The 24,315-nt window shown below is 38.9% G+C and overlaps 1 protein-coding gene across 1 annotated transcript in view; it reads right to left on the bottom strand.

The window, feature by feature from the left end:
* The window catches only part of Pde11a (phosphodiesterase 11A), a 375,824-nt gene extending 351,906 nt beyond the window's left edge, over positions 1-23,918 (bottom strand). Inside the window, exon 1 of the mRNA XM_005373398.2 lies at positions 22,977-23,918. Within this exon, the coding sequence (XP_005373455.1) occupies positions 22,977-23,888 (912 nt within the window). The 5' untranslated portion in view covers positions 23,889-23,918. The remainder of the gene's footprint in view (positions 1-22,976) is intronic.
* Positions 23,919-24,315: the final 397 nt, after the last annotated feature.

Genomic DNA, 24,315 nt, shown 5'->3' with positions numbered 1-24,315 from the left:
GGCAGTTAAGAAATGTGCCCAGGGCCACGAGCAATAAGTGGCTAAACCTAGATATTAATAAAAGGGTGCTTGATTTTCTAAATCCACAAAAAAACGTATACTCAGATTTTTATACCATGTGGTCTGAACCTTAATTATAAGAACTTCAACCAAATTTGGCCAGATCCACAGCAACTTGCAGGACAAAAGAGGGTGGCCTAGTCTCATTGGTCCTGCAAAAGCAACACATCTTGGCCAAGATTTCTTCATAAATTTTCAAGGAAAGGTAAGCAACGTTCATTAGTTATGACGGGTAGCATAAACTCTATTCCTGTCAAGCAAGGGCTCAAGGAACTGGGCCTTGACCTGTGTGAGATGCAACAGAAGCCTTAGTTAGGTGTAGGGCTGAGTATCAAAATCAGAACGTTGAGATCACCTAAAAAAGATTCAACCAAAGGGGCAAGCAGGAGAAAGACAATCTAAGTATCCTTTCAAAGAAGATTGAGGAGTTCAGGGGATGTGGGCAGCAGAGAATGGTGGGAGGCCACACTTGGAGCGATTCCTGAGATAAGGGCCTACTTACTGTGCCCCTTGGCTTTGGGTGGTGAGGCACCTTTTAAGATGCTACAGGGGAAATGGATAAGCCTTAGACATTATTTCTAAATAACACTGCCACGGAGACAATTTCTGGTGGTCTTTGTGCAATTTGGCTTTGTAGCATTACAATCATAGCTGGCTGATATTAGGTACTCAGTACCCATCTGTGAAATGTAATTAAAGGAATAGTATGTCTTTTTTACAAAAACAAATACTTTTTCCACCATACAAGTACTTTCAATGGCCGGACAACTGACACTGAAGACTTTTCAATAGCATGTACTTCTTCGGAAATTTCTTCACTAGACCTCCCTTTCACCCTGAATTCAAGATATTACTCAACTCCTGCAATGCTAAACATGCATATTACCATTCAGAAAAGACAGGCCAGAACTTTTCTGTCACCAAAACTTACATTGAAGAGAGAGCAACAACATAATCCAGATTTGCAGCAGCAGCAGTTCATGACTTTGGCTTTCAATCTTGGTCTTTCAAACCAGTATAAAAGAGAAGACATAGGAATCATACCAATTACTGATATACCAGTACCTGATGTAGTATCTTTAAAACATACTAAATGAGGCTTGTGGCTCTGAACATATGAGGTCTTAGTTTCTGAAACTTCTGAAACTATGATCCAAATCATAGTAGAACCCTTATGATCCAATCACTTTCTGAAAGCCCCACTGATGAACACATGAGGTCTGTAAAAGACCTTGAACTAGTGATGGAAATTAATGATTACTCAGATAATGGCAATAATATTATCATTTATCTAGAGTCTACCATGTAAGCTGGTGTCTATACCAGTCTTTTTTTTGAAGGAAGGGGGAAACTGGGAATCAAACTCATGACCTCACGCCTGCCTGGCAGGCACTGTGCCAATAAGCTATATCCCCAGCCCTGTGCCTGTTTTTTTATAGAGAATATTAGCACCAGACATGCAAAGTTGCTATTATTGGCCCCACTGCACACAAGAAAGCTAAGGCTAAGAGAAGCTCTATACTCATCTAATGGAAGTAATTTACCAATAACTAAGCCAGAAGGCTAATTCAGAGCTGTTTAAGTCTAGAAATTTGGACTCTTTGCACCATACCACATTATTCTGTGGAACTAGCAATTTGTACTCAGGGCTCCTGCCCTTTTAGTGTTAGGTACAGCTCCAAAACCATAAATAGACCTCTCAGAGTGGCAACAAACAGTAGTTTATGTTCAACCAAATGTACTAAAACAGAGACAGAAGTTAATTCTTGTCGTTCTTGTTAGCCAGTTTAATGCCAGATCATTTTCTTCTAGTTTGTGACTAAATATATTAACAAAGATTGATTCCTGCCAAAGGAAAACAGAAATCAGGTGCCACCCTAAAAGCTTGAACATTAGGCACATCATGAATTTAAATATATTTTTTCAAGTGCAGTCTATTTCTTAGAAATGATATAATGAAATAAAGGGATACTAGGATCCTAGTTTTACTTCATTTTCCAAATGCAGAAAGAACAGTGCATTATCTCTTGATACAATCTCTTAAATCGGACCTATCACTATTACAGGACATAAGACATTCTTGAGAGGTACAAAAGACACTGCATGTGATGCCGTAAGCTATTAATTCCCTGTCCCACCTCTGCTACTTCAAAATTCAGGACGTTTCTAGAGCCTCAGTTTCTTCAGCTTTTAAATGAGAATAATTTCAACTTTTCACAGCAAAAAGGGAAAACCTGGGATAGTATATGGTGATGCACTTTTTAAATAATAAAGTGCTACAGAAATATAGCACCACAGTCAGAGTACAGAACAGGAATCGTTAGAAGTATTAGAAGCCCTCCATTTCCCCAAATCCTGCCCCTGCAAACTCATTGACTTACTTCTTGTTCTGATTTTTGTGAGATCTTCTTAGATGCTATTTGTAATGTTCCCCACCCCACTTACTACTTTTTTAATTGCATCAGGGGGTATCTACCCCCAGTAATCAAAATAATACATGACAGCACTTACAGTTTCCAAAAGGCTTCACAGTAAAGAGAAACATGCAATTTATTCCAGAATAAGTTGCTTGCTTATTTATACCAGAGCTTCAGATTTTTTTCTGAGGCAAATGTCCATCTCTTGCTTTAGAGTAAATATATGCAATTGTAAGATTTGCACAGAGCAAACTCAGCTCTACCTTGAAAATTTTCATATATCTAAAATATTGTGGGGAATCTGGTAACAGTTTGCTCCAGTTAATTTCTATTAACTAATTAACTCCTTTCTGGTATGTGGGTACTGACCAGTCAAGATAAAAAATGAAATCCTTTCATGTTGAAAGAAACTTTCCACATTTCACACTCACAATTTGTCTTTCAGAAATACCAGTTGTTTAGTTCTTGTCAAATTGTCTCACAGCTTTAGTAAAGGGCATTGTGAAAAGATACTGAATGGACAGTTACTCATTTTTTACACATCACAACAGAGACAGCAAGTTGCAGGGCTTAGGATAACAAACTGTGGCTCCAAGAATCAGGGTTGAAACTCTGCCTATCCAGTTTGATAAACGTAGGGTCTTGAGGAAGTTACTTATCCTCTCTAAGCCTCAAGTTTCTTCAAATACAATAATGAATTGAAAACCGTCCTCCCTCGTAAGATTGCTAAGAGAAATAAAGGAGTTAATAAGAGTGTTCAAGACAATATCTAGCACACAGTAAGCTCTTTAGAAGTATTAGCTATGGCAGCTGCTGCTGCTATTATTGCCATCAGAGGCAGCAATTGGTTCTACTGCAAGATGTAAAGTTTGCTGAAGCATAATAGCTTCAGTTGTTCCACACTCTCCAAACATGATATAACTTCTGGGATCTTTGCCTGTAAATAATCAATTGCTTGATGCTGATGGAGGCAAATTGCTAAAGCAGCTTCTGGAAAGCATTTTAACAGATTTTTGAAATATATATTCTATCAAAGAGCCTTCTTTCATGGACAGAAATACAGCCTTGAATGTATAGGATTAGCAAAGCTCAAAGAATAAGGTGTAAACTCTAATCAATCAGACAACTTGAGTGTGAACAGGAGCTCTGCTAGTTGCTACCTTTGTAAAGTTGGCAAGTTACTAAACCTTCCAAAGTCTAGCTTCCTCACATGTAAAATGTGGAAAGTAATGATTTCTCTCTCCTGGAGTTTTGTGAAGATTAAATGAGATAACGAAATCTTAGCACATTGTCTAGCATAAAAAATATATTCAATAAATCTTAGCTATGACTAGTAAGTTTTCTTTGATTTTGGTGGTCCAATTAATACTTGCATTAATCAAAAAACAAATATATTAATGGCTGATCTGTTAAAGCCTATAAAATGTGAGTATGCCAGGTATGGTGGCACATCTGTAAACTCAGCACTTGGGAGGCTGAGGCAGGATTGCTTTGAGTTCTAGGCCAGCCTGAACTACATGGTGAGACCTTGCCTTAAAAAAAGACAAAGATAAGGAAAAACAAAACAAAATAAAATAAAATTTAAAAAATAAAATGTAAGCATGAACTCTCATCAGCAGAAGTTTTTTCTTCTATCATTCTAATGTTAACTTTTGTTCATTTAAGAGGCATGTTTGAGACTTTTTATTATAAACTTTATGAAATAGAATAATCCTAAAAAGATCATCAAATTGATAGAAATATAATATTGGGAAGTAGGTTGACCTCTTCAATATAGTCATTCATGCATATTTTCTACTTATATTTCATAATCATTTACTTTTATAATTTAACAGCTGGATTCAGAACTTCAAAATGAGAAAATACAGAATGAGGTTAAACGGTATCTAGTTAGTAAGGCACATCTGAATTAGGGAGCAGCCCTGACTTAAGCACAGCTTGCTTTTGGCAAAACTGAGGTAGTAAGTTCCTCCTGGGTTCCCTCGAAACCTATTCTTCTCAATGAACCTATCTTGGGTCCCATTACTGGTCATACCAAATGGTCAATTTATTTCTCTTAGAGTTAACTGATAATTTGTTCACTGCTGAAGGGCTCTCAGAGATGTCTGGAAGTTTTTACACTTGGAGAAACCAAAAATGTTGAGAGGAATTAAACTGTAATAGTACAATAGAAATAAAAGTTGTGAAGGTGTTAGTGTAAAGCAGATATTGTCTGCATATTGTTCCCATATGTAGGGCCTATCTTGTTTCTGTGGACTTACTAATGTTTTTAGATGGACATGATTATACAGGAAAACTTTCTTTGATTTTTGATTTGGAGACAAAGAGACTCAAGCCCTTTGACATGACATTTGACTGCAAATCATCTAATGCAATTAGTAGGAAGATCCAGAAACACCTCTGACTCCAAATAATATCCTTCTTAAAGATATCACCCAATCACAGTATAAGGAATGGCTTATTACAAGCTATTAAAAAATGTAGAGAGACATTATGCTGCTGTTCAGACAGAGCTCTACTAGAAGTCATCTAATCTCCACTTGCAGTCAGATGGCAGCTTTGAGCCTCCCCTATACATTCTAGAGCAGCTGCTGGTAACACTATGAATGCTTCCAACAGGAGGTTCATGCAGCACTAAGCATAATTTTCTAAAAAGCTACTAATTTAAACTTACAGGCTGAATTATAAGAGTTTTTTTTTTCTACTCATGGAATTTTAGAGCTGGAAAAGTCTTAAGTTGTTTTCTTAGCCCTCACATTTCACATATAAAGATTCTGAAGTTCACAGAGATCTGGTACCTGCCCTCATTCCCACAGGTGATGACCAGGGCAGCCCAGGCTCAAAGGCCTTCTACCTTCAAAATGAAGGTGCCTAAGATCATAAATTCCCTGAATGATCTGGCTGCACCTTACTGTATGCTGTTACCCAGGAGAGCAGTTCAATAACTCCTGGCCTCATAAACATTTCATGTGGGAAGGCTAAAGAGTAGAGTTAGAGAACCTAGTTAGGTGGCAGTTTTAATAATGAGGTGAAAGATAACAGTGACTTGGACATAGCTGGGGCAGTGGAGATGCAGAAAAGTAGGTGGATTTGAGATCTATTTAAAGAGTGAATCAGAAGCACTTTTGAATCGATCTCTTTTGGTGGATGAATGAAAGGAAAGAATCATAGATAATGCCTGTGATCCCAGCTTTGGGCAACTGGGGTAAGAAAGATAAGCTGGGACCAGAGACTATGTGGGGTGGGTGGGTGGTGAAAGAAAATTCTCATGATCTACTCTCTACACGCATGGCATATATGAAAAGAGGAACAACTCTTGTCTTGTTTCTGGATTCCACAAGGAGAAACTTCCCTTCACCTCCTCAGTCTTTGAATCTACTCCTTGCTTATCCCCAAGGAAATAGGATGAGTTGCCTGATTAGGGGTGCAAAGGAATGTACAACCCAAGCCCTGCCTTCTCTTTCTCTTTAGGAGTCAAGTTCCCCACAATAGAAAACAAAACAAAACAAGACAAGACAAAACACAAAAACAAAAAGCATCTGCCTTCTCTGTTCTACAAGGCTGTAAGTTTCAAAGGACAGACCTCACATAGACAGGACCTGAGGCCTCCAGCCTTGTCTGTACCTGGGAAGGTAGGCCTATTGAACTTGGAAGTAGAATGTTATAATTTCCTTGCAAATATAAGGCAAATATCTGCTTCATAAGTTTTAAACATATAATTTGATATCTTGTATGCATTTTGCTGTGGTGTGAATGGGTTCATAGAAAGCTCATGGGCTGAAAATTGATATGCTAATTGTATCTGGAGGTGGAGTTTGGGGGAGGTAATTAGGATTAGATGAGGTCATGAGGGTGGGACTTCTACGATGGCATTATTGGCTTTATAAAGCAAACAGACCTGCCCTAGCACACTTTCTCTATCTCACCATATTATGGCCTCTGCTACATTATGATAAGGCACTCAACAGATGTCCACACCATGATTTTGGACTTCCTGGTCTCAAAGAACTTTAAGCAACATATATCCCTATTTTTATAAATTGCCCAGTCTCTGCTATTTTGTAATAGCAGCAAAAATCAATTAAGATACATTCCTCTTTTGTCTCATATTTCAATTCAGCTGGTTCAGGGCAGTGAAAAAAGAAGTTACACATTGGATTTTCTTAAGGTTCAAGAGTAGGAGATGTAGGAGAAGGAGAAATACAGAATCCTAACTCTGACACAATGGCCTGTGGCTTCCAGAAAAGGACTGAAATTCTCTGTGTTTGTTTCCTAATCTATAAAACAGAAAGATTACATCCTCTACAACTTTTTCTTCAGGTTACTAGGAAGATTACATAAGATAATTCTGTACAAGTGCCAGGCACACAGTAATATTCATATATAGGAAACAGTGCTTTTAGTTTCAAATGTACTGTGGAATTTATACATGGAATTTCTGCAAAGAGAACACTGGAAAAAGACAAACTGGTATTCATACTATAACAATAATTATTATGAATATTATTTTACTGTACATGTCTCCTTAAGTAAACAGTGGTTTATCTAAGGAGCTCATTCTGTAGGAAAAGAGGGGTGACAAAAAGTGTAGTTTTCTGCTCATTTATTCAAGTTTTCCTATTTCAACTGTTGAACAACTAACCTATTCTTTAGCCTTGTATATTTATAGAGATTTTGAGAATTAGAAATGCATTTATAATGAATAGATTCTTTTATCAAGGATAGAAAAATGTCTTTCATAAAGCTGGAGTGATAAAAAATAAATATATTTCCACACAGGCTCAGCAATAATATCCTACTAGAAATAATAAAGAAACATACAGATCGTATGGTTCTGTATATTTCTCAGTTAAGACAAAATAGAATGCCAGCTCTCAGAAACATAGCTACATGGCTTGTAAAGTTTGGTTGGCTTTCCTCTTGATGGATTCTAAGAGAAAGGCAGCAGCAAGACCTATGGCTGAATTTTACAAAAGAATAAGCAAGTTTTGAAGCATTAAAACTTTGACAGAGAAGAAATATAATAACAGATGGATTAAATTCCATGTGAGTCTTGGTAGACTCAGGAAGATGAGAAATATTTGTTTTTGTGTACAAAGAAATAAAAATGATCTCCTGCAGGGGACATTCTCCATCAGGAACTTCAGGTTGACAGAGACAAGACCTCAGTCAATTAACCTGAGAATTACTGGCATGGAAACTTCTATGTTACTGTTGCTAAGAGTTCTTGGTGGGTACCAGGCTGAGCTACACCAAGGAAAGAATATTTATCATTGTTCTCATTTTAATAAAAGCTTAGGTGTCATATACCAAGTGTTTAAATATCAATTTCCTCATCACTTGTCCTACTTATAATGTTCTTAGGGGCAAGGTCCTTCTTATATTGCAAAGCTTTGACCCACAGGAAATAAAATACAACCACAGCCCACATGGGGTGGCAGTTAAAAATGTAATTAAACTCTGTGTATTTAAAAAGAAAAACAAATATTTCATGTACCCAATTTTAAAATTGAAAAGGATACAATTATAGGCCATATGGCAATAAAAAAAAGAGTTGTTTTCTGAAGGAGGCCTGTGAGATTTTGAAATTAAAAGCTAAAAATGAATGGCTATTTTCATACAAGTTTTATGTGAAGGTCAAGTAGGGCAAGAAAAGATGAACAAAACAGGAGAATGATGGAAGGGACAGGCAAAATAAAGCATAGGAAGTGAGGAAAAATGGGGTAGAAAGAGAAGAAAAAGGAAGTTGGAGGATGACTGGGAGAAGCCTTTACACAAAAAGAACAATTGGTGTGGAATGTCAGCAAAGGAGAGATGGAAAGCACAAGACAAAAAAGGGAGCAAGAAGAAATAGAGGAGGACAAAAGGACAAAGAGAGGTGTTAACAAGAGCTAGATGTTCAGAAGAGCTTGGGATATGTTAAGTGAATTTATTTGTTGATGTTACTGTTCCTTTGAGCTTCGGGACATTAATTGCTATGATCACTATCTTTGGAAATATCACTTAGCTGTTTAAGAAAACTGGTCATTGATGATTTTAGAACCACTTACTTCAGGAGTGAGTGTTTTCTCAGGCTGTGGTAGATAATACAAACAAAAGTACCTCGAGTGCAAACAAGAAAGTGACAGTCTTGGAGGAGGCTTCCCAGAAGTAAGGACAGACTAGAGAAACACAAGTATTTCTGGAGGAACAGGGAGGTGGTAGCAGTGGCGGTGCACTTGCTGTCATCAAAAACTTGATACTGGGCTCTTTATACACATTAGTCTGACTTAAATTACCACCTCTACCTCAGAGAGCTCACAGTGTGAGCTCATTCCCTTGAGCAAATCATTGACGTGCCTTTTCATTGCTGTCATTGAAATAAATATGAAAAGCAGAATCTGTCTCCTTTGTTCAACATTGCCATTATTAACTCTAACATTACTATTTTACCAAAGCCCCAGTCCAGTCATATGAAAGTCATAGCTGATATCTTCCTGTCTGCTTTCATCTTCCCAACCTGGATAATTCTTTCTGTGAATGTTAGAGAGATGAAAGTGCTGGGAACAAAGCATTTCATCATCTATGGTAGAGAAGATCCACTATGGCCCTTTACCTGTCTTGTTCTATGAGAAAATGAGAAGACCTTGGCCTCTAAGTGGCCTAGTTCAGCATTACTAGCTAAACCCTTGGAGCTAACCTAATCTCAGAACCTAGTACAGTAATAGGAGAAGAAAGTAGAGGAGAGGAGGAGCTGGAGGAAGAAGAGGAGGAGGAGGGAGAGTAGAAGGAGGAAAAGGAGAAGTAGAAGGAGACAGGGAAAGGAAGAAAGAGAAAAAGAGAAGGAGGATAAGAAGAAGGAGGGGAGGGGAAGAAGGAGAAAGAGAAGCAGGAGAAGAAAGAGGAAGAGGAAGAAAAAGAAGAAGAGGAGGAAAAGGAAGGGGAGGAGGAGGAAGAAGTCACCAGGTCTACTAACTACACAGAGTACACACCCTCTCAGCAGTTTTATGGCAGCAAAGGAGATAGCATAAAGTGGCCACTGAAAGGAAGCTTCACTATAGCTTGACATTTCTGGAGAACTTTATTCAGAAAAGAATAAAAATGTAGAAATGTTTCCTTAGCAACTCAGGATCATCCCAAGCCTACCATTCTTAACTCCATTACAGTTGTTATTAGACTTTAAATATGTAAGCATGCACATTAACTTATCAAATATCTATAAAAATTGTAAGCTCATTAAACTGTGCACAGCTATTTAAATGAGAAGGGAATACCATCTAATTTTTTAATTGAAAAAAGTAAATGTTAAATCATTGTGATAATCTGCTAAAATAGTATAGATACTACAAAGCGAAAAGTGTGCAGGACAACCATATCGCCATCCACCAGTCCCAAATGGGGTTGTGCTTACTTGCTAGCAGTGCAAGCTGTTTAGAAGTGACTTCTCTATATTGGCCTTAGGTTTAAAGAGTGAGGTTTAAAGCGACTTCTCTATATTGGCCTTAGGTTTAAAGAGTGAGCCCCCCTGGCTGAGGGGGTGTACATCTCTTCATGGAAGCAAGTGGGTGACATTTTGGGCTAGCATTGCTCCTCACCAATGGCCATAGTTGAGCCCAGATAAGTGGCCCATGAGACTATGGGGCTAAGATATGAGATAACATCTCCACTGGGACCTGTGTGACTCCAAGGAAAATTCCTTCCCAGAATTGATGATAAAACAAGTTACTCCTTAACCACAACCTGAACCAGGCTGTCCTGATCCTTTTGCAAGAATGTTTGTTTCCTCTTTTACAGGCCTTGCCTACCTATCCACTTGTGTAGCATATCCAGTCATAATCCCCTCACCATTTTCCTCAACATAAATAAATACCAAGATTCTAGTTGCCTCATGGCTTTTTGCTTCCCATGAACAGCTGGCCATCCCAGATCCCCAATGCATCACCATTTTGTCTCTTGCTCTTTCTTTTTACTGAGTGCTGTAACACCTTGCAGGAGATTGAAGTCCACTGGAGGAGTCCCTGATAAAATGGATAATGCACAGTCTTAAAACTAATACTATTTCCAAGCAGAGAAACATTAAGAAAGCTTATCTTTTATTTAATAAATGTTCAACATGTTTAAAAGTAAATTCTTTCATTAGCCTAATAGATTATTATTTCTTGGTAGACTATAAATACAAGCATATTGGAAGTTTCAAATTTTAAAAATGCTTCTGTGAGTATAGGAAGAATAAGATTGTTTCTTGTTTATAAGAACTGAGGCTCACTGTTCACCTACCCTTTAATGTCACTCACCAGAATTTATTTAGGTTTTTTTTTTTTTTTTTTTGGTCTGAGACAGGGTCTCGCTATGCAGTTCAGGCTGGCCTTCAGCTCACTTTGTAGCCCAGGCTGGTCTCAAACTCGCAGCAATCCTCCTGACTTAGCCTCCTGAGTTCTGGGATTACAGGCATGCACCACCCCGCCCAGCCCAGAATTTATTTAGTTTACAAGGGCTTGATTTAAATAATGGCATTTTCTAAAATCCTCAGGATTTCAACAAAAATTTTCAAAGGATCAGTCTGGAGACTTCATATAAGAATTTATAACACAAAAACCCAACATATACAATGTTTATACATGTGGGTCTGATTTATTTCACTTATGAATATGGTCTCTAGTTGCATCCATTTAGCTATAAAAGCCTCAAGTTTATCTTTCTTTATAGCTGAGTAATACTCCCTTATATAAAAATACCACAACTTTTTTTTTCATTCCTCAGTTTATGGGCATTTGGGTTATTTCCAAGATTTAGCTATTACAAATTGCACTTCTATAAACATGGGTGCACATATATTGCTGTGATATAATGTTTTCAGTTCTTCTGGAAAAATACCCGGAAGGGGAATAGCTGGGCTGAATGGAACCTCTACCCTAGTTTTGTGAGGAATCTCCACACTGATTTCCACAGTGGTTGTACCAGTCTACACTCCCATCAATAGAGTAAATAAAATCTAAAAGGTACAATGGATATTGTGAAGGGGAAAGAAGCTGCTGAAAAGGAAAGAACACTGGCATAAGGGAAAGAAGAAAAGTAAGAAAGAAGAAAGGGGGAAAACACACACACACACACAAAAGAAAGCTAAGATAATTGTATTACTAATTTCTATTGGTTTATTGAAAAAAACTTCCAGAAATAAAAATCTGAAAATCTTTTTTAAAAAAAGAGAAGTTAATGCTTAATTTTTTTTTTATCAATTTTGCATGCTTATATCTGGTGATCTGAACAACTACTTTTTTGTTTGTTTTTTGTCTTTTAGAGACAGGGTGTCACTATGCATTTCAGGCTGGCCTTGAGTTCACTTTGTAGCCCAGGCTGGCCTTGAGCTCTCAACGATCCTCCTGCCTCAGCCTCCTGAGTGCTGGGATTACACGTGTGCACCACCACTCCCGGCTGAACAACTACTTTGAAGACAACAATATGCAATATAACAATATAACAACAATATACAATTGTTCAATTCATATCATTTTGTTTTTTGAAATTCTGCATTGTTTCTAATTTTTTTATTATTTTTTATTCACTTTAAAATAAATAGATAAATTTTTAAAAGCCCAGAAAACACTTTTGGTATTACATGTTATACAATAAAATGAGCATATTGATCAGTTACAAAAAGAAACTCAACATACCTGTGCTTGTCAAATGAAAAATGTGCACTATGACCAGTAAATCCTCATACTTAATTTTCATTTAAAGTATCTGACTATTAAAAAAAATAAAGTACATATTTTATATTTTAAAAAAATCATTACCTATGTATAAGATATCATGTATGTATGATGGTGTCATATACATGTGCATGTGCAAACATAAGGTTTGTTTGAATCAGGTATGGTAAGACACAAAGATACAGAAATGATTTTCATAAAGAAAGAAGTTTCTACTCACAGACCCTGAAAATAGGGAGCTCAGTATGCCACACAAGGCTCCACTCGGAAGAATCAGGGTCAGACAGTTGACACAAGCAGGAAGGGTATTACTGGGATTCTCAAGGGAAGGAATGGATGAGGCAGGGAAACTACACTGGGGAAGTATAGGATTGGCTAGATGAACAATCTAGCTGGCCTCTGGGGGACAAGTATGGTCCACAGTTGTTGATGTCAGAGTGGTTGGTCCTTCAATAACATAGGGCAACAGGAGTATTGTTTGGCATGTGAACATTTGATAGAGGGATGATTGGGGGTATGGATCTGGATTCGGGTGGTATATATCAAAAGCATCCTCAAAGGGAAGTCTTTTGCTCTCTTTGGGAATTAGCTAGCCTTGGGTGAGACACTCTCTCCAGAATACCACAATGTCAAAGCATTAAGAACACAGAAAACAAGAGAATGGTAAACAGAAGTACTACCACATTTTAGATAAAAAGCCCTTTGCGTGTGCAAGATCCTTTCCACAGTCAGCTCCCAGAAACTGTGGAATGAGCATTGTAAATCATTAATAATGACTTCCTTGCGCTGTTTACTTTATCCTTTTGAAAATGCTTTTCTATTATCTCAAGAGAATATAATGATCAGATTTGATGACCTGAGCCTTACAAAACACTATAGAATAGCCACATCCCAACATATTATCACTTTTCTAGCTGAGAAAAATGTAAGCATAACTGAGAACAAAAACCAAGATTCCCAATTCCAAGTTTACAGTATGTTCTATTACATTCTTATTTTTTTTACAGCAATGTGATTAGTAAAGAGTTGAATTTTCAAACAAATTAGTTTAATTAGATTGTGCAGGGGAAAGATTTAATAAAGTGAACCAAAGTTATCTCTTCACTCTAAGCATTTTTGGCCCAGGCTTCTATCTCTGGAGTTTCTTTGGGCATATAGAGTACCAAGAATAACATTAGTGGTACATGCCTGTAATCCCAGCACTTCAGAGACTGAGGCAAGAGGACTGATGTGAGTTCAAGGCCAGCCTGAACTCCTGCACTACATAGCGAGACCCTATCTCAAAAAGCAGAAAGAAAGAAAGAAAGAAAGAAAGAAAGAAAGAAAGAAAGAAAGAAAGAAAGAAAGAAATCTCACAAGAATAAAGAAAGCACCTGGTTGAGGCAGGAGGATCACAAATTTGAGGCCAGTCTGGGCTACATAGTGAGTTGAAACTTGCTTGGACTGCACAGTGAGACCTTATCTCAAAAACAAAACAAAACAAAACAGAAAAAAATATATATTTGGAAAGAATGAGGCAGTCAAACATCATTAGCACATTTCTGAACTGTTTTCAATAGGTTCAGAGCATCATGCTTCCGTACAACGAAATGTAGTATGCAATTCAAACAAACCTATTCCTATTTGACATGGTCTCTACACACTCATCATTAGTTAGAGAACTAGTAATAAACACAGCTGTGCTGGATAGATCTCATTTTGCTCTGCTGATGCATTTACCACCTCTTGCTGCCTTATCCTGTGCCAGGAAGCTGACTCCTGGAAGTGGCATTGGGAGGAGGTGGAGGTAATGTTTCCTTAACAGATCCCTCTCTCCCTCTTCCAGGTCACATCATAGCTAGGTCATAGTTTACCAGTGGCTCAGTTCCTCTCCCCAGGCCACATCTCTGCTGGGCAGATCCTCTCCTACAAATTCTTTCTCGTTTTAGTGTTGCGTCCTCCTCTTTACATCTAGGGGTAGCAGTTCAGGAGGTGGGAAGAGGAAGGAAAGTAGTAATCAGCCCAATTTGTTGGTGATACGTACAAGTAACAAAAGAGAAAAGGTTAGCTTTGTCCTGCTGACGGCCTCTGGATATCTAATAACTATGACTTGAAAAGAGTAGACTATAAATACAACCATCTTAGAAGTTTAAATTTTTATAAGACTTTTTGAGAATATATGAAGCATAAGATTTGTAATCAATAAACTTGAAAGTGCAATGTTCCTGAAAAATAATTACAAATTTGGTCAACAAAATTTCCTACTTCCTTTGCAAAAAAAAAAAAAAACCACTAACATTTGCCAGACTTTATACTATACAGGCTATTTTATCTTCAAGAAGGCATACTATCTGAATGAGGTAATCATAAAAAAACTAGAAAATTCAACTAGCCATAGAAGGCAGGCTCCATCCTATGCCATTCTTAGAACTTTGTAGAGGGAAGGGTGTTGATAGCTAGCACTAGTATCAGTCTGCTCTCTCCATAGCATTGAATGGGGTAAAAGAAAAACACAAACAAAAAAATGCAAAAAAAGTATGGATACGGCAATTAATGTGATGACTTGATTAACGCAGACAAGCAGTTCAGATAGTTACTAGTTTTCTAGCCTTCATAAACCCTATCTGAGAAAAATCTTCAAGATAAAGGCCAAAGAATTAAAAGATGTGTTTAAAGGATGAATTTCCTGATTGGTCTGTCTACCTTACCTGTGCAGGCTGAACTTTCTGCTTTGCAGGCATATAAACTGACAAAGGTAGGTATCAGTCAAATAACTACTCAGTCAAATAAGAGACTATGCATGAAGTGGGATCAAAGAATACGGTGAATATTTAAAGTTTTAAAATTTATCACAGTTAAAGACACATTGCCATTAGTCCTTCTCAATATACTAGCCTTCTCTTCAAACATACTTATCCCATCATTTTTGCCAATTTCTGAAGCAGTTCTGGAAGTCCTCCTTTATAATTCTTTAGGGGTGCTGTTGTGCCTGCCTTGATTTCCTTAATCCATTCACAAATGTTTACCTTTCATGATCATTCTGACTTTAGAGAAGAGGTAGGAGTCACACAAGGCCAGATCCAGAGACAGGTGAATGACATCACACTGTAGTATTTTTAGAAGACTGGCTTTCCACTGGATGGTACTTGGTGTGTCCGCTTGGTGGAGGCATTCACTACGTTACTGATCACACCACAAAAAGACACTCACCAAAGAGGACTTCCAGATTTGCTTCAAAGAGTGGCAAGAAGAATGGGATAAGTGTGTTTGAACAGAGGAATATTTAGGGGGACTAGTGACAATGTGTCTTCTACAGCAATTGTTTTATCTAAGCATTCGTTGTATATTTTCATCACCCTTGTATTAAGTCCTATATAGGATCTACTGCAGCATAAGTGAAGTGCAGAAGTCATGATTTAGTTCTCAAAAAGTTCAGGTTTAAGAAATCATTTAACACAAGTACTCAAACAACTATACTTTTTTGGGGGGGGGTACCTGGAATCAAACTCAGGATCTTGTGCTTGCCAGGCAGGCACTTGTGCCATTGAGCTATATCCCCGGCCCAAACAACTACACTTCTAAGATAGAAGAATGAGTACATTGAAGTACCACAGAAGTTCAAAGGGGAGAGAAATCATGTCCAGTTTGAGTGTCACAGGGTAGGAATTGACAAGAGTCTCTTGCAGATGAACTTCAAAAGGTAAGAGAGTTTAGGCCGGCAGAGAAAAGGAGAGAGCCAAGGGGTGGGCATGAATGTGCATTCAGTAGTTAGTGGTTCAGAATCCTCCCCAGGAGTGGCTGGGCATGAAGCACGTGCAGAGCACAGATCTGTTTGAATCCCAGCTCCCTCCCTCACCTCCTGAGTCATTTTGAGTAAATTACTTAATCCCTGCCAACCTCAGTCTCCTCTTCTACAAAATGAGGGACTGTTGGGAGGATCAAATGAAAATGCTTGCTAATGAGCTAATGCCTGGCTCACAATCAGCACTCCAAGAAATGGGGTTATTGTTAATCAAAAGCAGAGCTTCCCTCTACCTAATATGAGATTTTTTTTTTAAATTATAATTTATTCATTCTTTCACTCAGGTGAAAGAGATTTCTTGCCCTAAAGTTGCACCAGCCTAATACTATATTTTATGATAGGTATCACAATTGATCATTAATATGTGAGACTATTTAGTTGAACCAACCAATTAATAAGAAAGCCTTAGGGGCTGGGGATTTAGCTCAGCGGCAAAAGCGTCTGCCTGGCAAGCGCAAGGTCGTGAGTTCGGTTCCCGGTACCGGAGAAAAACAAAAAAACAAAAAAACAAGAACAAAAAAAAAAATAAGAAAGCCTTAGAATTATAGAAAGTACACTTTTTTAATCCTAGGAAACTTTCTCTACTATTTTAATTCTAAAAATAAATAAGTTTAGCCTTAATATCTATAAATGACTGCTAACCAAATTTTCTCCTAAAATATTAGAAACCCAACCCACTCTCTTATGATTAAACTGCCTTTTTTATGATTCATACCACTAGCCGAAAGAATGTGGTTACATTGCAAATATTACCCTGAAAATAAGTGACTAAAGTATCAAGTACTGTACCTCAAGGATCTTGCTGATTTTCCTACAAAATAACTCAAAGCTGTTTCAGAGGAAAACTTCATAAGCCTCCCCCACACAATATTAAATATGAAATGCTAGTGTCCAAATTAAGCCTACCTTGTAAATAAACAGGTGGCCAAAACCTCACAGACCAAAATACATTGGTCGGATTAGTTAGCATTTAGTTTACGGTTTAGGAAAAAATTAAGTTAACCTTAAAATACTTCTCCAGGATTTTGGAGAAACTGTACTTTTCTGTAATCTATCCTCATCTACAAAGCAGCAAATGTAATTCATCACTCTGTTTATAATGATCAAATGTCTTTCAGGAAGAGGGGTTGAAATAGCAAATGTTTCCTGCTGCAACCACAAAATCAGTTCTGGCTCTGGACTAGTGAACTTATTTATGGGCTTCAGGGAATTTTTAAAACATATTGTGCAAAGCTGAAATAAGATTTCATGAAACTTCTTTAGAAAACTAGGCTTGAAGTAGGGTCATCATCTACCTGTTAAGCAGATCTCCACAACTCAATCACAGAACTCTGGAACACATCCATCAGCACTACCTCACTTGGGACAGAAATACTTTTGTTGTTGTATTGTCTAGATATCTAAAAGTAACTCCTTCGAGGGCCAACACCTTTAACATATTTACTTCAATGGTGATTATTCTAAAATGATATTAAAGTGAAATTCAATGAAAATTAATTATTAAATACCACTATAGTTAGTTAATGTACAATTAATATGGACTTATCACTATAGTACAATGTACCCTTAAATAAAACTTCGAGCATAATTTTTGTTTTGTTTTCCATCTCCTCTCAAGGACAAGCAATCAGCTTTTCCTTCTTATAACAAGAAAAGGCACATAGGACTTGAATGGGCAAAGATCATCCAGAAGATCATCAAAAGTAGTTCCAGGAAAGGAATGCAAATTGCAAAAATAGAGAAGCCTATTTAGGCATTGAAAATAGCACATAATTTAACTAGGATGGAGCTGAGACAAAGTGAAGGGCTGCAGTAGACACCAGGCTGGAATAAATTTGAACATAGCCACCCTCGACCCAATATGACTGATAATCTGGGCCAGGGCCAATTTCATGAACATATGACCAGTGCAGTTGGTGGGAGAAGGGGTTACTTGAAGGTTAGTGCAACCTTGTATAAAATTCTTAAAAATTCGATGTTTGAATTTGTATTTTGAAGGTTAAATCCAGTGGAACAATGGAGTACGAGGATAGAGCCTACAGCCTTGACTGACATTCAATCTCCCCTTCTAATCTCTGCCAAGGACTGGTTCTTGGGTATCTGATCACTTTCCCCTAGTGGTCTAGGTCCCACACAGCCTTCCCGTCTCACCCTTCCTATGAGACCAGGACAGCAACCAGATCATACCCACTGGGGGCACAGACACCATGTCAGCCACTGCCTTTTGCTCCGGGATGGGGTCCGGGTGGGGATATGGGAAGTCAGGTACATGCTCAACACCACCTGGCTGGTGCATGGTTGCAATCATCTCCACTCAAGAGACACCTTTCGAATGAAGATACCAAGAATTTCCCAACTGTGATCGCTTAGGGTTGCCAGTCTGGAAGTTGCTCTTGTTCAGAAAGCAGATTTTCAAAAGGGTAGACTGACTTCTTCACTCCCAACTGGAGCCTCCTTTCTCATTTCACAATGGGATCTACTAATTACATTGTTAGACCTACTTATAATTCTTTCCCTTAACCAAGCTCCACTGCCTTTTTAGATAAATGTATTATCTTCTCCGTATCTCTCCAGCATAGAATCTGAGTCATTCTTGATTTTGCTCCCTTCTATCTCAAATCCACACCTGAAAGACACTGTCCATCTGTCCCCTGCTACCCATTCTCAATATTGCTTCTTTAGTTCAATTGTTCATTGTTGCATTGTAATAGACTTCTAATTATTTTCCTACCTGTTCCCTGTTCAATCCATTCAGCCATCATCACCAAATTACCCCAAACACCACTTTGATCTTGTGAAAATGTTTTTAAGGACTCCTGTGGCCTACTGTTAGCAAAATCTTCAGCCAAGTGTTCAAGGTCTTTCCTTCTTTTGCACACTTCTGATATATATATATATATATATATATATATATATATATACAGATATAGATAGATATCTATATCTATATAGATATCGATGATATAGAGATAGAGATAGAAATAGTTATAGCAATAATTTCAGCAAATTAGAGCACTCACTGTCTCCTCTACATGCCTTATACTTGTTCATCACTTTGTCTCTCTAAACCATTTGGCAGTATCTGGTTCACTTTCCCTCACTGCATAACCATCTCCAACTGGGAATTTTAACTCTTCTTACAGCTTGAATGGTACCTCTTGTATAAAGTCTTCTCTCATAAGCAAAGTCACATAATGAATCCACTCTCCTCCAAGAGAAATACCATTTGGTTTTGCCATGTAAATACAGATCACTACTAACTGTCTGTGTAGAGTACATGGCCCAGGACTATAAGCATCTGGAGGACAGGAAGCATGTCCTTCCACCTTTGCACACGGAAACCTGCCCTCTTGACGCACGGGGCATAAGGGGCTCTCAGTGCCTCTCCGCTGAGTCTGATGAACAAATGAATCTGTTATGTAAACAGATCAGGTCTTCTGAAAGGCTAGCACACCTGGAACTCTTCTGCGTCATCCCTTTCCTCCTCTCCCTTCACATAACAAAACATTCTGCTGCTTTTCAGACACAAGCCCATCAAACACCTGTATCATCATTATCAACACTCACACAAATTCAACTCATACTTTTTATTAATGTTTAAAGTATTATATTCTGAATGCTAAAAATATTTCCAAAGAGAACACCTGTTACTTGAGTGCCCTTATTTTCAACCTCTTGAGGGCAATTTATTCATTACTATATTAAAGTGAGCTGTTTAATAACTTATAACTCAGGGAGAAAATGTAAATTATAGCCACTATCATCATACTGCATGCTTAGAATTAATTTGTTTTTCCACTTGCAATTCTTTATTAATCTCCTAATTTCAAGTCTCTTTTAGGACTAATTAAGAAAAGTAATGCAAAACAATTAAATAAACAGAGGGAGGTACTGCCAAAGTTTTATTAAACTTCAGTATTTCAATGAATATACTATCCTTAACTCAGAATGCTTGCGTATTATCACAATTTCCTAAGTGTCTGCAATGCCTTTTTCTTGCTCATATTATGAGCCCCCAATGAATAAGATCATTAATCTCTCAAATGATTAAAATTTAAAATTCTGTATGAAACAAATCTCATCTCCTGAAATAAAAAGCACACAAACTGAATCAAAGCAGAAACATCTCGAGGCCAGCCTTGGCTACAAAGTGAGTTCAAGGCCAGTGTGAACTACATAATGAGACCCTGTCTCGAAAAGACAAAAAAAGGAACATCTTCAAGATATACTATATTAGTTTATAAGAAGCTAAGTAATTTTTACATAAAATGCCAAGATGTTTATATACATGATATGAATTAAAACCCATTAAAATAAAAGCATGCATTTGGAAGGTTGTTAGATTCCACTATGCGAACTCTTGAAGACCAGGAAATGGAAAAGACAGGGGGAATGCTAGAACTGGGGAAGGATACTACATTAACTCAACTCTAGAAAGTTTATGTTTCATGAATTACTAAAAGGAACCAAGTGTAGAACATTTGATAGACTAGACAGGATCTAGTCAAGAGTTAGTAGCCACATTTAGGAGAATCTTAAGTAGGGAGTGGAAGAATACCTATTTTTATTTTCCTCGAAGGGAAGTTGGTTCTAAAATACTTAATTTAAGAGTGGAGCATGGCTCCAGGAAAGATTTGGCTGGTCAGAATGTGCTGAGTTCCTATTAGTCCCAGATAAGGAGAAAAACAACTTCAAATGAAATAAAGAGAAAGCATACTAGCAAACTAGGTATCATCATCATCACTGACCACTACCATTTCTTTAGTAATTGCACTGTGCCAGGTATTGTTTTAGGGACTTCAGTGTAATATTTCATCTTATTTTCTCAGTAAGCCTTGCTAGGTAGGTGTTATTATTTTCATTTTGTTGATGGGAAAATTGAGACTCTGAGAGACAAAGAATTCTCCCTAGGTCACAACAATGGTAATAGCAGTGCATAGTAAAATAAAGAAAAAGGCAGTTTTATTGAAGAACAGTACCATAAATAAAATTAAGCAAAACACTACCAAATTAAAACTACATATATACACTGTAGAAACCACTGAAGGAGAAAAAGAAACTTTCTAACAGGACAAAATGAAAGCAGATGAAAGATCTTAAGCCCCCGATTCATGCAGCATACTTCCCTTCCTTGCCTTTTTCAACCCTCCAAAAGCTGGTCTTACTTATAGCCATCATACTACACTGGAGGGAAAGGGGAAAAACTCCCAAAATCAGAGTCCAAATATTAAACAGCAAGTTTGCTTTACACTCTGCACAGAAAGGACAGAGCTCACAGGAAGCAACAGCTGCTGGAAACCTGATTTTCATTGCCTGTGATAACCCCCACAGCCACAATTCCAGGCAGCAGGAAGACGAGCTAACTGCCGAAGAGGCCAAGAATTATACTCTTGAAGAAAGGGCAGTATATGAACAGCATTAAATAAAAGTTAGGGGTTAAGAGAGGACAATTAGAAACAAAAGCTATAGAAATAAGAGAAAAATCAATTGAGAATGAACCAGAAAGGGAAACACAATAAAAAGCAAAGATTTGAATAAGTATTCTCCAAATAGAAAGGTACTTTTTTTAGTCCAAGCACACAATAAGGATATGGAAATATTGTAATAGAAAAAAATTAGCAACAGATTACTAATATTTTACAGAATCTTCAACATATCAATTACTAAGTTATTGTATTTCTTCCCATGGCTTAAGATTGTAGAGAAACAGACACTTGTTGAAAATCATTAATTGGCTGCTGTATCTAAACCACAAATGTCTTCAAGAAGGATAAATGAATAATGAATAATCTACAACAAAGGACTACAGAAATGGTTTTTTGATAGGCATCCCTTAGGGTTGTGTTTGGCAGACATCTCACAAAAATATGACATTTGTTTTACTACAACTTAGTCAGTTTTCCATGTAAAATTTTAAGCTTTCAGATGAAATAGAGACAATTTTATATTTAGTGTTCCTGTCAACCACTTTTGCTATTCTGATTGACAGAAGCCAAACTCTTGTGAGGCACATACACCTCCATGACACACCTGGAAGCAGTAGTCACCAAATCACTCCCAAACATTGATGATCAAGGATAAGAACTTTTAATTCTTATGAACTCTGAAGAAGTCTCATAGAAAATGACAGTTTCATCATGTGTAGTAAGTAAGTACTGAAGAAATGAAAACTGACTGGTTTTCAGATCCAGCATCTAATAACTACTTCAAATCACTGTGAAAATGAAAGGTTAGGAAAACTGGACAACTGCATGTTGGTTTTCCTTTTCCATATCAACCAAGCATGTTTACCCTGCTGATTGCCTCTGGACTGCTAAAACTTTATCAATTTTTTTTTTTGTTTGTTTTACAAGCTAAAACACTACTTGCTGAGTCCTGTTGAAAGCTGGCTATAGATAAGGCTGTACAGAAGCCTAAGCATAACTAACCCTTCCATGTGTCCCACCTCTCCAAGTTCAACAACAGAAACAATTCCATAGACGCTAAGATGCACATATGGGCCAGAGGCCTCTCTGACTTTTCTCCCTTTACCTCCTCTTTCCTACCTTGGACCTCATGAAAGTTTAAGCTAGAGAAGGAGATAGGGAAGTACTTAGGTACTCTTTTACCATTCCAACCTTGAACTGGAGAACAAAAAAGCATTATGGTCTCCCAAAACATGACAGATCACAAAATACCCTTTTTTTCTTCAGACTTAACACTGGAATTCTGGAGCAGACTTGCTTCTCTAGCACTCTAAAAACCATAAACTAATATAATGACAGAGTCCTTTGGCAGGGAAATATGTAATATCACTACAGTACATCATATGTGTACTTCCCATAAGCTACTGTGTGTCAGGAAAAGACCATTACATCAGAGATGATGTTGTAACATTCTAACAAGTCTAAACTCAAAGATGAAATTTAAATAGCAAGATTACGTCGTGAAGAGTCTAAATGAATGGTATTCCTGGATGCCAAAGGGTAAGGGAAAGCTTAGCTCCCGAGGCAGGAGGCTTGGGGAAGACAAGACAGCGCAAAGTCCTACCTGGTAGGCATCAGGAATGTTGACGGTTTCTCCATGCTCCCCGACATAGCCAATGATACCCTTGCCCCAGGGGACCTGCACCTCGTTTGAGTTCTCTGTGCTGCTGCAGGGCAGCAGTGGGGTTCCTGCATGCACGTCAAAGAACTTGGAGACCAAGCTCTTCTTGCCAGCAGCTGCCCCTTCCACTAGGAAGAGAGAGCAGCGGTCAGCATCCACCATGAGACAGACAAAGATGAGGATCTTGTAGCTCAGGCTGGTGAGGTCAAGGTCATTGGAGATGTCCTTGACCAGTTCCAGGAAGAACTGACGCTCATTGTGCTTTTTGAGGTGACACTTGTAGTCGATGGCTGGAGGCGGGTACTGAGGCAGATTCACTCTTGACTCTAGCAGGGCACTGAGGATGTGAGCTGTGGTCGGGGGCAGAGAGCTGGCCTTGCGGAGAAGCGCCCTCCGCCGAACACTGCTCAGGGGCTCCTGGGCCCGGGAGGTCACCTGTTCATCATAGGTCCTGTTCACATGGATGGCCTTGGAGCGGGCAAAACTCTTCCTCAGCTCTTTCTGAGAAGCTCTTCGCTGCAGGCTCCCGTCGCCTCGGCAGCCACTGGCCCAGCTGGGACTCAAGGGAACCCCGCCACTGTCCCCACCGCCAGGAGTGGGCTGGTTGCTGGCAGAACCATCTGCTCCGGTGCTGCCACCAACGCTGCTGCCGCCTCTGCCACTGCCCTGGGCCACGCCACCCGTGCCAGGTGGAGCAGGCCTGGAGCCCGGAGCGCCCTGACCCTGACTGTGCCTCCGCAGCCACTTCTCCACCATCTCCTGCTTTCCCTTGCGCATCAAGTAATCTTCAAACAACTCAGGGTGCCGGTCCAGGAAAGTTTCCACCTCCCCGAAGTCCAGGCGGAAGCTTGTCATGGTCCCGAGCACTCTACCCTTGGAACAAACAATTACCTGCCCCGAAAAGGAGGCCTCTAGCTGTTCCCGCACATGCTTCCCCGCCAAGGCATCCCCAGCTCGGTGCCACCCCCTCACCCCGCCAGCAAGAGGTTGTTCCTCAGCAGTGGAGTCCCGGCCCGGGGAGCCCGGTCCTTCTCTGGCTCAGAGTGGCCGGCACCGACCCCGCCCCCTCGTCCTGCTACTCCTGCCCAGCGCTGTTGCTGCCCGGAGCCGCCGCCGCCGCCGCTCCAGTCGCTCCAGTCGTGGAAACCCGAGCTGCCGCTGCTCTCGCTCCTGCTGGCTGCGCCGCTGTTCTGCCGCCGCCGCCGTAACCAGCTGAGTGGACCACAGTGAGAGGGAGGTGGAGCAGGACACGCCCCTGAGAAAGGCAGGAGCCGGGGGTGGG

Source organism: Chinchilla lanigera, unplaced genomic scaffold (assembly GCF_000276665.1).
Source record: "Chinchilla lanigera isolate Chin_1 unplaced genomic scaffold, ChiLan1.0 scaffold00002, whole genome shotgun sequence".
Taxonomy (NCBI): Eukaryota; Metazoa; Chordata; class Mammalia; order Rodentia; family Chinchillidae; genus Chinchilla; species Chinchilla lanigera.
This window is presented reverse-complemented; position numbering and strand designations above follow the sequence as displayed.